At 46.5% G+C, this 16,889-nt stretch overlaps 1 protein-coding gene across 6 annotated transcripts in view; it reads left to right on the forward strand.

Annotated features, from left to right (window-relative positions):
* Positions 1–16,889, forward strand: part of PSAP (prosaposin) — a 34,575-nt gene that overhangs the window by 2,795 nt on the left and 14,891 nt on the right. For 4 of the 6 annotated variants that reach the window (XM_021710756.1, XM_008054749.2, XM_021710754.1 and 1 more), the window contains exons 2-3: positions 14,636–14,769; positions 16,384–16,458. In XM_021710756.1, the coding sequence (XP_021566431.1) occupies positions 14,636–14,769; positions 16,384–16,458 (209 nt within the window). Of the gene's footprint in view, positions 1–254; positions 265–14,635; positions 14,770–16,383; positions 16,459–16,889 lie in introns of all 6 variants that reach the window. The other 2 variants (XM_021710753.1, XM_021710755.1) reach the window with 1 other exon arrangement.

Raw genomic sequence — 16,889 nt, forward strand, 5'->3', positions numbered from 1 at the left:
CCCCCCCCCCCGCGCCTCTCCATCCACTACCCTGTCTCACTTGGCCCAGGAGAAATGACTTTGTTGACACAGTGTTTGTAAAAATGGCCATTTTTGAACTTTCACAAATGGAGTCATACTGGAATTACAGAGGGTCTGCTGCTGGGTGATTCATTTTGTGAAAGGAGTGTTACTGAGATAAGTGTAAAGTGTGTGGTGTGGTGCCTGGGATGTGACCTTTGCCCCTGAAGCCCTGACTGCTGTCAGGTGGGTAGCTGCTAGCCGGTGAAGGGTGCTTGCCACACGCTGAGGGAGGAGTGTTTCCTAGAGATGCTAGGATGTATTACATATACGTGTAGTCATCCAATAAATTAATGCAATAAATATATTTATTGGATGACTTTATTTTTACTTTTTTGTGATACAAGACTTGAATTTATAGTCTGGGCTGCTGAATATCAGCAAGAACTGTAGGCTCACCTCCCAGAAATTTTGGTTAAATTCCCTGTTTATCAAAAGTAAATCACTTTTATTCTGTGGAAATATTAGTATTATTATTGAAGGAAGAAGAGTTTGTTTGGTTATCAGTGATTTGTCAAGTTCTTGAAGTGCATTTGACAAGAGTATGTCTGTGTCTGTGTCTGCCTGTCTGTCTCTCTTTTGAACTGGGTCTCACTCTGATCATGGCTCACCATAGCCTTGAATTCCTGGGCTTAGGTGATCCGTCTCTTTCAGCTGTGCTGGGATCACTGTGTGCACCTCACCTAGCTGACAAGTGTTTTGAATACATGTTATGAGAATTGAAGTGTGTTGGATTGAGTGATAGGGAGTTTCCTAGATTAGAGAAGAAGAACTTGGTCCTCCATTTTCTTGGTGTGTGAAACTGGAGTGTCCAGGCAGCTATGGGGAAGAGGAAGGGGGACAGGGTGTTGCTTGCTGGGGACAGTACCTAATGGGGCATGAGCCATGCTTAGAAAGTGCTCAAGGCCAAGACCAAAGCCATTTAGACAAGTGTGCACTGCAGCTTTTTTTTTTGGAGTTGGAGTCTCACTCTGTCACCCAGGCTGGAGTGCAGTGGCACACTCACGGCCACTCCAGCGTGGACCTACTGGGCTCCAGCGATCTTTCCGCCTCAGCCTTCCAAGTAGCTGGGACTACAGGCCCACGATATCATGCCCGGCTAATTTTTTTTATTTTTACTGTAGAGATGAGGTCTTGCCAAGTTGCCTAGACTGGTCTCGAGCCGTGGACTCAGGCAATCTGCTTACCTTGGTCTCCCAAAGTGCTGGGATTACAGGCTTGAGCCACCTTGCCCGACCTGCTTTTATATTATTTTTTGAGACAGATCTTGCTCTGTTGCCCAGGTTGCAGTGCAGTGACGCAGTCACAGCTCACTGTGACCTCAAACTTCTGGGCTCAAGTGATCCTCTTGCTTCAGTCCTTGCCAAGTAGCTAGCACTGTAGGTTTATGCCACCATGCCTGGCTAATTTTTGTATTTTTTTGTAGAGATGAGATCTTGCTGTGTTGCCCAGGGTGGTTACAGCAGCTTTTCGGGGCAGTCTTCTAGCATGGGATGCTAGATTACTGGCTACCAAGCTCTAAGCTTTACTTTCTGACTCCTTTTGGTTGTGCCATCAGGAAGAAGTTCTGGATACAGTATTCTTCAAATCAATAGAGGAAAGTACTAATTACATTGCCCTGCTTGCCTTTTTAAAAAAAGTTTAAGCCGGGCTGGGTGACTCAGCGTAATCCCGCGCCTTTGGGAGGCTGAGGTGAGTGGATTGCCTGAGCCCGCGGGTTCGAGACCCGCCTGGGCAGCGAGACCTCATCTCTACAATAAATCAAAAAATCAGCCGGGCCTGGTAGTGCATGCCTGTAATTCTGGCTACTCGGAAGGCTGAGGCGGAAGGATCGCAGGAGCCCAGCAGGTCGAGGCTGTGGTGGCCGGGAGCGGCCACTGCACTCCAGTCTGGGCAACAGAGTGAGACTCCAACTCAAAAACAAAACAAAAACAAAACAAAAACAAACAGTGATGATAGGTACAGTGATTGGGATGACTGTTACAAAAGTACTCATTGCTTTCTTATTCCACAAAGTTCTAAAAATTAACCTTGTGAAATTTGTGATTCCCATATGTTGGAACTGAGATAATGTGGAATAGAAGTTTAACAGTATCACATTGCTGACACTAGCTGTATGGCCTTGGGTAAGTGACTTAAATTCTTGTTTCCTCATTTCTGAAATGGCATTTATCCTGTGTCACTGGGTTGCAATAAGGCTTTGATACATGTTAATACACAGGGGCTTAGCTAGTAAGTACTGTGTTTGGTGCTGCACCACTAATAAAAATAATGTGTTATCAACATCTTTGTCTTTTGCGATTTCCCTTGGCGTCTTTCATTTCAAAGGCTGTTGCGAGTTAAACAAACAATTAAATTGACTTATTAAAAATATATATGCTGGGCGTAATTATGAGTCAGGAAAACAAGCCAGGGTAGGTAGACAGCAGTTAGGGAGCTGGGAGTTCATATGCTAGGTAGTCCAGCTAGACTCAGCTATGAGGTGAGTCTGATACCAGAGCAGCCCTGCCGATCAGAGCCGGGTCCTAGTGGCTGCATACTTGCGTCCATCAGTGTAACAGGGTATAGAGGAAAAAATGTGTCGTTCCCCCCGCCCCCCACTGTTGTCCCCAGGCCTGCCTCAGACAACTTGGTACCAGCTCCTGTTGGGAGCCTTCCCTAGGCAGGTGCTTGGGGGCTGTTTCTTCCTTCCTGTTTTTTTGTTTGTTTGTTTTAAATACAAGTGGTAGCCTGTCACATGGACTCCTTTTCGCTCCTTGCTTTTTAAAATTTTTTTATTTTATTTTATGTTTTTGAGTTGGAGTCTCACTCTGTTGCCCAGGCTGGAATGCAGTGGCCGCTCCTGGTCACCGCAGCCTTGACCTGCTGGGCTCCAGCGATTCTTCCGGCTCAGCCTTCCAAGTAGCGGAACTACAGGCATGCGCTACCACGCCCGGCTAATTTTCTGATTTATTGTAGAGATGAGGTCTTACCAAGTTGCCCAGGCTGGTCTCAAACCCATGGGTGGGCTCAGGCAATCCACTCGCCTCAACCTCCCAAAGTGCTGGGATTACAGGCTGAGCCATCAAGCCTGGCCAACAGTTTTTAATTAAGGTGAAAATGTGTATACTTCACAACTCAGTAGTCCTGTCCTAGACAGGTCCCCTAGAGAAATGTTTGTCCATGTGTTGGAGGAGACGTGTACAGGAATTTCTATAGAAGTGGTTTGTAACAGAAAACCCAGAAATAATCTGAACTTCTGTCAACAGAAGGAATAGGAGTGATATATTTGTTTTGATGCTTGTGGCACCTGCAGCATGTGGAACAGTACTTGGCATGTAATAGGTGCTCAGCATGGGTGAGTGACTGTGTGATTGTAGCCAAGTGGATGTCAACTCAGGAAGCGCATGAAATGTACTTAGTAACAGTGCCACCTCTTCATCACGATTAAGTACAGTATCTTTCTGAAATTAATTTTAAGAAGCTGTTTTTAAGAGTTGACACATCAAGAGTGACTTTGGGCTCAAGTGAAATGTTGACCTTTATAATAGTTTGTGTCCTGGTTAGAAGGGAACCCCCCCCCAAGCCTGTTGGGGAGAATTTTATGTAGGTAGCAGAAGCACAGAGCCCAACATAACTTAGATGTTTCTGGTGGCTCTGATTTAAGGTAAATCTGAAAAGGGGACCAACTGTAATTTGAGGAAGTTATCATCCCCCCGCTTGGTTCCAGAAGTTGGCTGTTCTTGAAATGCTTAACCCGGAGGTTCTCAAACTGTGGTCTCAGGATCCCTGTACATGCATAAGTTATTGAAGACTCTGGAGCTTTCATTTATGTGGATTGTATCTGTTGACTTTGAGCATCTTACAAATTAAATGGATAATTTAAAAAGTAATCATTTAGAAGTATTGATGATCCAATTACATGTTAACATATTCTGTTTTTTAATGAAAAAACTGGTTTCCTAAGCACAAACACAAACACACTTAGTGAGAAGAGTGGCTAGTTTCACAATCTCTATAACACCTGACTGAATTCTCACCTGCTTCTGTATTCAGTCTGTTGCAGTGTCACATGTCATATGTCTCCACAAGAATTCCGTTGTGTGTTTGTGAGTGAATGAATGAAGAGGCAACTTATGTCTTGGTATTATTAGGATTTAGACCCCACAGACCTCCAGAAAGAGTCACTGGGATCCTCAGGGTTCTCTAGGCCATACTTTGAGAACCACTGGTTTAGCTGATTAGCAGGAACTACAGGTGATCATAATAGCTAATTCTTGCTGAGGTGTTCTGCTTTTTATTTTTTTTTATTTTTTTAAATTTTTAAATTTAATTTAATTTTTTTATTTTTTATTTTTATTTTTTGAGTTGGAGTCTCACTCAGTCGCCCAGACTGGAGTGGAGTGGCTGCTCCCGGTCACCGCAGCCTCGACCTGCTGGGCTCCGATGATCCTTCCACCTCAGCCTTCCAAGTAGCTGGAACTACAGGCGCACGCTGCCACGCCCGGCTAATTTTTTGATTTATTGTAGAGATGAGGTCCTGCCAAGTTGCCCAGGCGGGTCTCGAACACAGAACACGTGGGCTCAGGCAATTCACTCACCTCAGCCTCCCAAGGCACGGGATTACAGGCTGAGCCACCGAGCCCGGCTGTGTTCTGCTTTTTACTTAACACCAGCCCTCTGAGGAACATAATTACATTAGAATTCTGTGGCAGTCTGTTATCTTGCTGTAACTCATGCTGCAGTCAAAATTTTGGATTTCAGTATTTCAAATGAAGGCAGTATTTCTAGTAAATATGAACTAAAGTCAGCCAGAAGTGACATTTATAGTAGACACACATGTATCTCAAACTTTCTTTTTGAAACTTTTTTTTTTTTTTTTTTGAGTTGGAGTCTCACTCTGTCACCCAGACTGGAGTGCAGTGGCCGCTCCCGGCCACCGCAGCCTCGACCTACTGGTCTCCGGCGATTCTTCCACCTCAGCCTTCCAAGTAGCTGGAATTAGAGGCATGCGCTACCACGCCCAGCTGATTTTTTGGTTTATTGTAGAGATGAGGTCTCGCTGCCCAGGTGGGTCTCGAACCTGCGGGCTCAGGCAATCCACTCACCTCAGCCTCCCAAAGGCGCGGGATTATGCTGAGCCACCGAGCCCGGCTCTTTTTTTGAAACTTTTTTGAGTTGGAGTCTCACTCTGTTGTCCAGACTGGAGTACAGTGGCCTGATCATGGCCACTGCAGCCTTGAGCTGCTGGACTCAAGCGATCCTTCTGTCTCAGCCTTTCAAGTGGCTGGAACTACAGGTGTACGCCACCACACCTGGCTAACTTTTTGATTTATTGTAGAGACAAGGTCTCGCGAAGTTGCCAAGGCTTGTCTCAAACCCCTGGGCTCAGGCAATCCTCTTTCCTCCGTCTCCCTAAGTGCTGGGATTACAGGTGTGAGCCACTGTGCCCGGCTTCTTTTTGAAACTTTTTGGTTAATAAACAATATGTAGACAAGTTGAGAATCCTGAATTTTCTAAGTGGGGTTTGCATGAAGTCTAGTTAGCATAGTATTGTCTTCTGCAGATCTGCAGAGGCCACACAGCTGGTTGGCAGGGTCAATGGAGGGAGCCAGTACCCTGTGGTGGCTGCGTCGCCTGCCGGACAGCACGAGATGTAAGCAAACATTGCACAGATGCTGCCTCTGGCCCCTGCCTGGACCTGCTCACTTGACTAGAATCTGAGCAGTCCTGCCAGAGGCTCACTTTCATGGTTGGGGGTTGCAACATAATCTTATCTAAGGTGATTTAAGTTCATCTCTGCTCATCACCTGGTATGTTGATGTTTTGGAAGAAGAGCTTTGTTAGCAGTTTTTATTGAATTAGAATGTTCTTGAGTGAACTACTTAGAAATTTCCCTTCTCTAAATAAGTTTTCATTGTATCACTGTTGTATGATCCACAAAGATTGCATTCTTGTCCCCAGTGTCTCTTGTTGCAAAGATGTTTTACCTGAGGCATCTGTTCCCTTCTCTGTGTCGATAGATTTCTTGCTCTGGAATGATCCGCCTTGTGAGGAAAATTAAAAAGTGAGGCAATTGCAGGTGAGGAAAAGCAGGAAAGAAAGAACCTTTGTCTTTAACAGTTTATTGGCACCAGAGATGATGGGATGTCAGCCTAGCCAGCTTAGGAGCTTTATTGCCACTGATTTCTTAGGTGATGAGAGGAATATTTGCCCCTGAGCATGTGCTATTTCTGAATGATTAAGCATGTGCTATTTCTGAATGATTAAGTGGGCTGTGTTTTTATTCTGCTGTGCGGAGTGTTTTCCAGAAGCAGGATTCTGTGAAGAAGAGACAAGTGATCTTGCTGTAAAAGGTATTTGTGCTACTGGCCGTTTGAGTAGCCAGTGTTGAGTGCATTACACTATCTCCCACTCTTAGGGGATTGGTGCAGGGATGCCTCTGAGAAATGCCTGCATGCTGGGACCTGAGGTGGAAGCTGCCCCTCCTGGGCTTATCCTCTCTTGGTTTCTTAGCAGCCTGCCTGTTGCCATGGTGATGCATTACCCAGGCAGCAAATCCACTGCCCTGTGGAATGTGTTTTCTGATTGTTGGTACTGGGAGTCTGTGTGCATTTTTTGTTATCTTCTTCTTTTATTTTGTTTTGGTAACTAGACTCAAAACAGTATTTAACATGTTACTGAAATATTCAGAAAAAGAAAAAATATATGTTGTATGGCTAAAATAATGAGACTGATTGTTTTTAACACATTCTAGGAAAAGTTGTCCCTGTCTTTCTGAGGTTATTTTAGAAAATCTTTGGTAATTACATTGTATATGATGTATACATACATCTTATGTTTACCATGTCCTCATTGGAAGCAAGTAGAGACTTTGAGATGGAGAATAGTAATGACTTACTTTAAAAAGGGCAGCGGCACCATCCCTCTCCTAAGGAAATAACCTTGAAATCTGTCTTACATAGAGGCCCCTTGCTCCTGGCTTTCATGCCAGGCCCTTAAATAAGAAATACAGTGCTTGATTTTTCCAGAGTGTTGTTTGTGTTTAATGACACATTTAATCAGAAGTCTCCAGGGAATCAGGCAAACATTCTAAGAACTTTGTTAGAGTTCAGCACACTGCCTCAGAGAAGGAAGTGACATTTGGAGCAAGATGTGGGAGGGTGAGACTAGAGAGGAGAGCTTTGCTGGCAACATGTTTTGAGAAATAGCTCATCAGAAAGTGGTTTTGAGTAATTTTTAATGTGTTGGTTATCTGTAAATACTGAACAGGCCTCATAAGGATGAAGATTGTGTTGTAGTCCCTTAGTGACCTGTTTAGCCAGCTTGCCTCTCGAAGGTTTAATGATTTTAGAACTGAAGAATTGCTCATAGGCTGGGCATTTTGTTTCTTCTTGGTTGCTTCCACTGTTGGAGAGATCATCACTCAGAGTGGCCGGCTGTCCTCTTTTTATACCCTGTGGTGTTAAATACTCTCTTTACCTTGGGCTGAGGTCAGCTTCCCTAAACCTCCACATATTCTGAGGTCTGTGGTGTGGAACCACCCAGAATAGACCTGCTGCTGTGTGCTAGGTGGGAAGTGTCCGTTCGCCTATTGAGACCTGACCCTGCGTATCTCCAAAGTATTCTTTCTCCCATTTACATAGGGTCTATTCTCCAGGGGCTCTCTGTAGTGGGGTCATGAGCCCTCACTTTCCCTGCCCTCTGCTGAAGGGCTCACAGTCAGTGCTCCTGGGTGTGTCTGCCATTGTTCTTTGCCCATTGCTTGGGCTGTTTTGTTTTCTCTTTCAGCCTGGCTTCCCATGGAACCTGTTGGTTTCAGTTTGCCATCTTGTTCTTTTGGCTTCTTTCTGTAAGCCCCTCCATCAGCCCTGGCTGTCACTGTTTTTGCTTGACTTTTTTGAAATAGCCTTCCCGTTAGGTGCCCCTCATCTGCATCTTCTGCCACTTCACGCCTGGGTAGTTGACACACATGTGAGTTTGTTTGTTTGTCCTGTCCCCTCAGAAACCCCTGGCGCTTCCTGTTAACATTTCCCACAGGGTGAACCCTCACTTCAGGGTGTGCGTGGCAGGTGGTCCCTTCCCAGGGGCCTTAGCAGCCTGGCTTCTGCTACTTCCTTTTCAGAAAGGCAAGACCATTTTTCCCCTTCACCAAAGAGAACTACTCTCCTTTGGAACGTTCTGGAATTCCCCCATCCCTCTCCACTTAACAGTCTTTTATATCAGCATCTTTTTTTTTTTTTTTTTTTGAGTTGGCGTCTCACTCTGTCACCCAGACTGGAGTGCAGTAGCACGCTCCCGGCCACCGCAGCCTTGACCTGCTGGGCTCTGGCGATCCTTCCGCCTCAGCCTTCCAAGGAGCTGGAACTACAGGCGTGTGCAACCATGCCCGGCTAATTTTTTTTTTTTTGAGTTGGAGTCTCACTCTGTCACCCAGACTGGAGTGTAGTGGCCGCTCCCAGCCACCACAGCCTCGACCTGCTGGGCGCCGGTGATCCCTCCGCTTCAGCCTTCCAAGTAGCTGGAACTACAGGCGCACCCTACCACGCCCAGCTAATTTTTTATTTTATTGTAGAGATGAGGTCTTGCCAAGTTGCCCAGGCGGGTCTCGAACCCACAGGCTCAGGCAATCCACACACCTCAGCCTCCCAAAGCATGGGATTACAGGCTGAGCCACCAAGCCCGGCTATATCACCATCTTACAGGTGCCAGTTCAAATTTCGTTTTGTTTTTATTTATTTTTATTTTTTGGAGTTGGAGTCTCACTGTCACCCAGACTGGAGTGCAATGGCTGCTCCTGGCCACCGCAACCTCGACCTGCTGGGCTCCGGCAATCCTTCCGCCTCAGGCTTCCAAGTAGCTGGAACTATAGGCACGTGCTACCATACCTGGCTAATTTTTGATTTGTTGTAGAGATGAGGTCTCATCAGGTTGCCCAGGCGGGTCTCAAACCCGTGGGCTCAGGCACTCCACTCACCTCAGCCTCCCAAAGTGCTGGGATTACAACCACTGAGCTTGGCCTGTTTTTATTTTTATGACATCTATTTTTGATAAGAAATATGGTTTAATGATTTTAGAACTGCGTTTAGAACTACTGGTTTGGGGCTAAGTAAATATGTACTTTAATCTTTATTTAAAGCACAAACTAAGTTTTGTTTTGAAGAAGGCTTCTTCTGCCATTCCCTTGGCTACTCACTGGCATGCTGTTCCTGTTTCCAGGGACACAGCCTATCACTTCACCATACTTAGATGTCTGTCCTGCTCAGTCTTGGGATCTTCTGCAGAGGGCTTCTGGCTCAGCCCAGTCTATGGAGTTGGTAGCCATGCCTGCATCTGCATTGATTTTCCACTTATGTGGAGAAAAACCTCCCTTGCCTTAAGAACACTGTGACTAAATCCCCAGTGAGAGTCTCTGAGAGCCTCCTGAAACTCTGTGAGAATTGGTGTGTAAATACTTTTTCTGGGAAAGGAATCCATACCCTCAGAAGGGGCTGACCTCTGTTTGATTCCTCCTCAGAGTAAGCACCTGCACTTCTTAGCAACAGAATACTCTCCAGGGTCACCTCAGACATGGGTTTCAGCCTTGTGGTACCCATCCTGAGGACATGCCATCGCTTCTGTTAATATGTCGCCTCATCCTGGGAAATCACATTTGCTGTACACCACAGACATGTTACACCATGGACCTTTATATGTTTGGCTTTTTTCTTCAGATTGGAAAATATAGTTTATTTAGAAAATAAATTGGAGAGGAGATTCACCTCCCCAAGGTAGGTGAGGCGGCCAAAGCTTAGGAAAACATGGTGGACATAGCTCAAAGAACCATGTGACCAGACCAGAGCTTAGCAAAGCAATAGCCTATATGTTTGGCTTTAGGGTGGAAGAAGGAGGCAGTGATTTGCTAAGAAATGAAGTTCTAGGAGTTGGAACTTAAGTTTTATTTCTCAGTGTTCATGGATTTTGTTTTAGATTGGACCCTGATGACTTTATAGGGTACCAAGTTCTCCACTATTCATACATTTTTACCTCTAGTTCTTTATTTTTATTTTTTAATGTCAAACCATCAACCTTTTAGCCTTTAGTTCTGAGGTAGAATCTTTCTGCCATTCAGTAGATCATTGATTAGCAGTAATCTTGGGGACTGGAGGTGACAGTAGGTTTGTATTTGCTGGGTTGGTCTCAGATAAAAGGGACTGCCCAAGATTATTTTCAGTCTAGAGAAGCCTGGCATTGAAAATGATCGTTAAGCCAGGTTCACGCCTGTAGTCCCAGCACTTTGGGGGGCGGAGGCGAGAGAATTGCCTGAGCCCAGGAATTCGAGACCAGCCTGGGCAACTCAGTAAGACCTTGTCTCTGCAGTAAATTAAAAAAAAAACAAAAAATTAACTGGGTGTGGTGGCATGCACCTGTAGCTCCAGCTACTTGAAAGGCTGAGGCGGAAGGATCGCCTGAGCCCAGCAGGTTGAGGCTGCGGTGGCCGGGAGCATGCCGCTGCATTCCAGTCTGGGCGACAGAGTGAGACTCCCACTCAAAAATAAAAAAATAAAAAGATTACTGTTTCAGATTCCTGGAGGGAATAAACAGCCTACAAAGCTTTCTTGTTTTAAGGGCTTATGATGGTGCATTGTGTTCCGGAAACAAGCCTGATTGGTCCTTTGCAGCCAGTTCCTGACTGAGAAGGTGGAGAAAGTAGCTGGTAGCTGGATGGAAGTTACATTTGCCTGAGCTTTTGGAAGAATGAGGAGTGGTGGTTTCTTCTCCTCTTAGCGAGTCCTCTGTCTTGGCCCGGCTCTCATGTCAGAGTCCACCCTCTTCTGGTTTCCCTGTTGTCTCAAGCCTCATTTTGGTAGCTTCCCATTTATCATCTGGTTCCTTCCTAATTTGGAGATGGAACTGGGCAGCGTATCATGGTGGGAGCTGCTGCCTGTGACCTCACACTCTCCAGAGTCCTTATCCTCTCAATTCAGTGTCTGCCCCCTACCCTCTTCCCTGGACCTATAACTGAGACTGACACCAGCCCACCTTGGTTCCATTATGGGTTAAGCAGACTTTTGTAGAGCCATCTGGGGAGCTTCGTACTGATTTGAACTGACACCTGATTTCCTGTGGAAACCAGAGTCCAAACCAACAGCTTGTGAAAGGGCGCCCAGTTAAGTTGAGATTGTGACTGGCCTTGTCTGTGATTTTGTTCCCAAGGAGCAGGAAAGGCTGTAACCTGGGCAGATTTTTTTTTTTTTTTGAGTTGGAGTCTCACTCTGTCACCTGGAGTGCAGACTGGAGCATGTGGCTGCTCCCGGCCACCACAGCCTCGACCTGCTGCGCTCTGGCGATCCTTCCGCCTCAGCCTTCCACGTAGCTGGAACTACAGGCACGCGCTACCACGCCCGGCTGATTTTTTGATTTATTGTAGAGATGATGTCTCGCCTGTCCAGGCAGGTCTCGAACCCGTGGGCTCAGGCAATCCACTCACCTCAGCCTCCCAAAGGCGCAGGATTACAGGATGAGCCACCGAGCCCGGCTTCTGGGCAGCAGATTAATAATTTATCTGCTGGTGGGTGAAAGGGTGCAGCGATTTGGCTTAAGTTTTGTGGGGACTGTCTCTGCGTGAGTAACTTTGGAAGGATTAATGATAGCATGTTCCCTCTCCTGGAGGGACACAATCTACTGCCACGTGTGTGTTGACTACATGTTACACGTATGCAGGCTTGCCGAGCCCTCCCTATTGGTGAGGCGGCATACAGCATGACTCCCAGGGTTCTAGATGTAGTTCTCAGGTGACTGTGGGGTGTCCTTAACTTGGACCAAATGTCTGTTCTTTACAGCATAAGTTGGTTCAACCCCATGGTGACACCTGCTAGAGTTTGCCTCCCCCATCATCAGTCAGCCTCTAAGTGTAATCTGATGGAATCTGTTGTACCTCCCAGCTGAATAGTCAGACTGGAGGTGAGGTGTGAATCCCAGAATTTTTTCTTCATTTCAGAAATCAAAGAAACCATAGACTTCTTTTTTTTTTTGAGTTGGAGTCTCACTCTATAGCCCAGCCTGGAGAGCGGTAGCACACTCACAACCACCACAGCCTCGACCTCCTGGGCTCAGATGATCCTTCTGCCTCAGCCTTTCAAGTAGCTGGAACTACAGGCATGTGCCTCCACGCCTGGCTAATTTTTTTTTTATTTTATTTATTGTAGTGACAAGGTCTCACCATGTTGCTCAGGCTGGTCTTGAACCCCTGAGCTCAGGCAGTCCTCCCAAAGTGCTGGGATTACAGGCTTGAGCCACTGCACTAGGCTCTCATAGATCTCTTTTTCGTGCCTGCCCTATAAACTGTTTTTTACGAAATTCTACACAGCCAGATGCAGTCGGCTCATGCCTGTAATCCCAGCACTTTGGGAGGCCGAGACTGGGGAATCGCTTGAGCCCAGTAGTTGGAGACCTCATCTCTTAAAAAAAAAAACAAACAATTAGCTACACACAGTGGGGTGTGTCTGTAACCCCAGCTACTCAGGAGGGAGGATTGCCTGTGCTCAGGAGGTTGAGGTTTTAGTGAGCCATGGTTATGCCATCTGCCATTGCACTCCAGCCTAGGCGATAGTGAGAATCCAACTCAAAAAAAAAAAAAAAAAGTCTACAAATACAACATAATATTAGGAGTTTACAAAGTAATAATTCAGCCTACCATCCTGCTTTGTTTATTCTCTTTTTGATCTTTATAAAACTCCTGTATAATATTTGTGAATTTTTTTCCCATTTGGTATACATCATCTTTGTAAGTATATTTAGCAACTACATAATAGTATCTTAGCACAATATCATTAGTTTTTTCCCCCCTCTATTTTTTTTTTTTTTTGAGTAGGAGCCTCACTCAGTCACCCAGGCTGGAGTGCAGTGGCACACTCTGGCCACCACAGCCTCTACCTGCCGGTCTCAGGTGATCGATCCTTCTACCTCAGTCTTCCAAGTAGCTGGAACTACAGGTGTGTACCACCACACCCAGTTAATTTTTGGTTTATTGTAGAGAAGGGGTCTTACCAGGTTGTCCAGGCTGATCTCAAACCCCTGGACTCAGGCAATTCTCTCGCCTACACCTTCCAAAGTGTTGGGGGTGCCGGTGTGAGCCACCACACCAGGCATTCCCCTCTATTTTTGACCATTCAGGCCATATCTGCTTGTTTTTAGTATTGTAAATTACACTCAATAAATATATTTATACATGTCACATCTTATTTCTTAAATTGCTGTGTTTCTTTAAGGTTTTTGTAGAAGTGAGTTGCTTTTGGAAGAGGGATTTTTGATTTATTGTAGAGATGAAGTCTTGCCAAGTTGTCCAGGCGAGTCTCGATCCCGCGGGCTCAGGCAATTCACTCACCTTGGCTTCCTAAGGTGCGGGATTACAGACTGAGCCTCCGAACCCGGCCAGGAAGAGGGATTTTTTTGTTCAGTCCTTGAAATACATTCATTTTGAGAAGTACTTAGCCTTCACACTACCCATCAGCCCTGGAAGAATGAATCTTTTGTTACAAACTTGTCACAGAAGTTTCTCCTTGGCTAACTTAAATTTGAAAATATGGCCCCTTGCTCTAACCTGTGTTTCTCTGGTCCCAGGTGGTGTGGAACCTATCTCTGTTTTTCCCGTCATGGGATTCTACAGGTCGGCATGCACCTGGTTTTGAGTGGACACATGTTCACTTTGTGGTGTCGAAGTGGCTAGTGAGTCTTATTTTCTGCTAGGAAACTTGTGTGTATGCAAAGGCTCACACAGCAGAATTAGATCTATAAAAGTGCTCTTTTGCTTAAACAACTTAAAGAATCAATTGCTTGGTGTAATAGGGGTATGAATTGTGGTGGTTTTGCTACAGGTTTTGCTTCTGTTTTTGTTTTGAGTTGGAGTCTCACTCTGTCACTCAGCCTGGAGTGCAGTGGCATGCTCACGGCCACCACAACCTTGACCTGCTGGGCCCTTCTGCTTCAGCCTTCAGGCTCGATGGTGTGGTGCGAGAGCATGAAGATGGCGGCTGACTGTGGCGCCATGAAGCACTGCCTGCAGACCGTCTGGAACTACAGGCACGTGCCACCACGACCGGCTAATTTTTTGATTTATTGTGGAGATGAGGTCTCGCCAAGTTGCCTAGGCTGGTCTCGAACCTCTGGGCTCAGTGCTCTTGCCTTGCTGGGATTACAAGCATGAACCACCATGCCCTGCAAAACCCTTTGTTCTGCAGCTGTTACTCATTCTTCGGAAGTTAAAATCTTCCCTATTTAAATCTGTCAGTCTTTTCTCCTGTGATTTCTTTCATTACTTATGGAAACTTTTTAGGTTTATAAAGATTTAACGTCCTAATACTGTTCAAAAATAGTTGGAGGGGATAAAAGTGAAGCAGATAAATCAGTTCCTTCCAGCCCTGTGACAATGACAGCCGGCTTCTTGGACTGGACAGGCATGTGGCTGTGTGACTGGAGTTTTCAGATGCTGTGTGGAGGGCCGAGTGAGAGTGTCCTACTGCCCTGGCAGGGCTGCCCCCCGGCCCTAGGGAGATAAGTGAGGTGGACCTGGCCTGCCAGAAAGCAGGCCATCTTCTCACGTCAGCTTTCCTTTCAGCCTTCGCAGGCCCAGTCCTTGGTCTGAAGGAATGCACGAGAGGCTCGGCAGTGTGGTGCCAGAACGTGAAGACGGCGGCTGACTGCGGGGCCGTGAAGCACTGCCTGCAGACCGTCTGGAATAAGCCCACGGTGGTGAGCACCCGCCACACTCCAGCCCCCGCGCTCCTTGGGGTCCCCTGATAGCAGAACTCACTGCTGGATTGGCAGAGTGCTTGCTCTTGCCTGGTTTTGTTTAGTCTTTATTGTGAACCTGTGTAGGAGGCATGGCCTGTGGGCGGGTGTACCCACTTACCGCAGAGGAAATGGAGGCTCAGAGATGTAATGGAGGCTACCTGTCTCTTGGTGGCAGATGGGACGAGGTCTTCCAGGCCTGCTGCCCTGTGTGCTCCCAGCTGCTTTCTGGCCTCTGCAGCTCCCCCTTCCCTAGATAATGGCCAGTGAGTTTGCAGTGCCAATTCCCAACACTCAGCAACTTCTTTAGTAAGAGAAGAAAGCTTAAATAATACCCCTTTTAGGAATAGTTTTGGAATTATTCACTGGAAAACTGCCTTCTAGCCAAAACTGTCTTCAGATTTGGTTTTGTTTTTTTGAGTTGGAGTCTCGTTCTGTCCCCCAGACTAGAGTGCAGTGGTATGCTCATGGCCAGTGCAGCCTCAACCTGCTGGGCTCTGGTGATTCTTCTGCCTCAACTTTCCAAGTAACTGGAACCATAGGCATGCACCACCGTGCCTAGCTAATTTTTTGATTTATTGTAGAGACAAGGTCTTGCCAAGTTGCCTAGGCTGTTCTCAAACCCCTGGGCTCAGGTAATCCTCTCATCTCCACCTCCCAAAGTGATAGCAATATAGGAATGAGCCACCACACCTGGCCCAGATTTGAGTTCTCAATCTTGAGGTTGCCCTCAGTCTTTTTTTTTTTTTTAAGTTTTCAAACAAAGTTTGTTTAGAAAGTAAATTAGAGAGAAAGAGAGAGGATTCACCTCCCCAAGGTAGAGGAGGGGGCCAAAGTGAAGAAAACATGGAGGCCATAGCTCAACGAATACATGGTCTGGCCAGTGCTTAATGAAATAGTGGCTACCTTCAATCTTGTTTTCAGTACTGCTTCCTCCTTCCAAGTTGAATGAGTTGAGGACTTTGAAACTGTGATTGGATGGTCTTGTGGCCTGGCCCTCTCTTGGTATGACCCCAGGTGCAGTCCAACCAGCCTTCTCTATCCACAGATGTGGAGGGTGACTGGGGACTTGAGCATTCTGGAATTTGGATATCCATGGGAGTCCTCAGATACCCCTGCAGGTACCAGAGGACAACTGTATTAGCCAACTAGGTCTAAAGGTTCAGATTGATTTCTGTAAATGCTACTAAGTTCCCCCAAGAGTCCCTTCATGTCACTCAGACATGTTAGTTTCTTCTCTGTGGGTCCATAGTGTTGACGTCAAGAAGCGAGCTGTGCAAGAGCTGTGAGAACTGGTTAGAATTTCCGTGGCCTCTGGGCCAAGTGGGGCCCTGATGACTGGCTTTGGAGTGACTATGTCCTTCACTTGACTGAGAGGTGGAAGGTAGAGAGAGTGCAGGTAAGCAGCTCAGGGTGAATGCAGAGGCACTGGCATCTGCCTGGTGCCTGCTTCCTGTCCCAGCCATCTAGGACACACCATGGAAGGTGGTCTTTGACCATGGGAGTTTTCCGCCGTGTGGGGTGTGCATTGTGTCCTACAGGTACAGATCTCTCTCCCTTATGTTTTTTCCTTAGAAATCCCTTCCCTGTGACATATGCAAAGATGTCGTCACTGCAGTTGGCAACATGCTAAAAGACAACGCCACCGAGGTGAGGGACTGTGAAGGGGGGCAACGGGCACACACACTGGTTCCTTAAGAGCACTTTGCCTCTGAGGGCCTCAAGAGTAGTCTAGGCTTGGGAGACACAAATGACTTCTGCAAAGGGCCAGGGAGAAAATATTTTAGGTCTTTGGGCCATATCCTCTCTCTGACACAGTCTCTTTAAGATATGCTTAAAAAATGTAGAAATCATTCATAGTTGTGGGCTATAGAGAAATAGGCAGAAGGGCCTACCTTGTTGACCCCTGGACTAAGTACTTTTTTTTTTTTGAGTTGGAGTCTCACTCTGTCGCCCAGACCGGAGTGCAGTGGCACGCTCCTGGCCACCGCAGCTTCGACCTGCCAGGCTCTGGTGATCCTTCCGCCTCAGCCTTCCAAGGTGCACGCCACCACGCCCGGCTAATTTTTGATTTATTGTAG

Source organism: Carlito syrichta, unplaced genomic scaffold (assembly GCF_000164805.1).
Source record: "Carlito syrichta isolate Samal-C Ts95f unplaced genomic scaffold, Tarsius_syrichta-2.0.1 Scaffold301031, whole genome shotgun sequence".
NCBI classification, from domain to species: domain Eukaryota; kingdom Metazoa; phylum Chordata; class Mammalia; order Primates; family Tarsiidae; genus Carlito; species Carlito syrichta.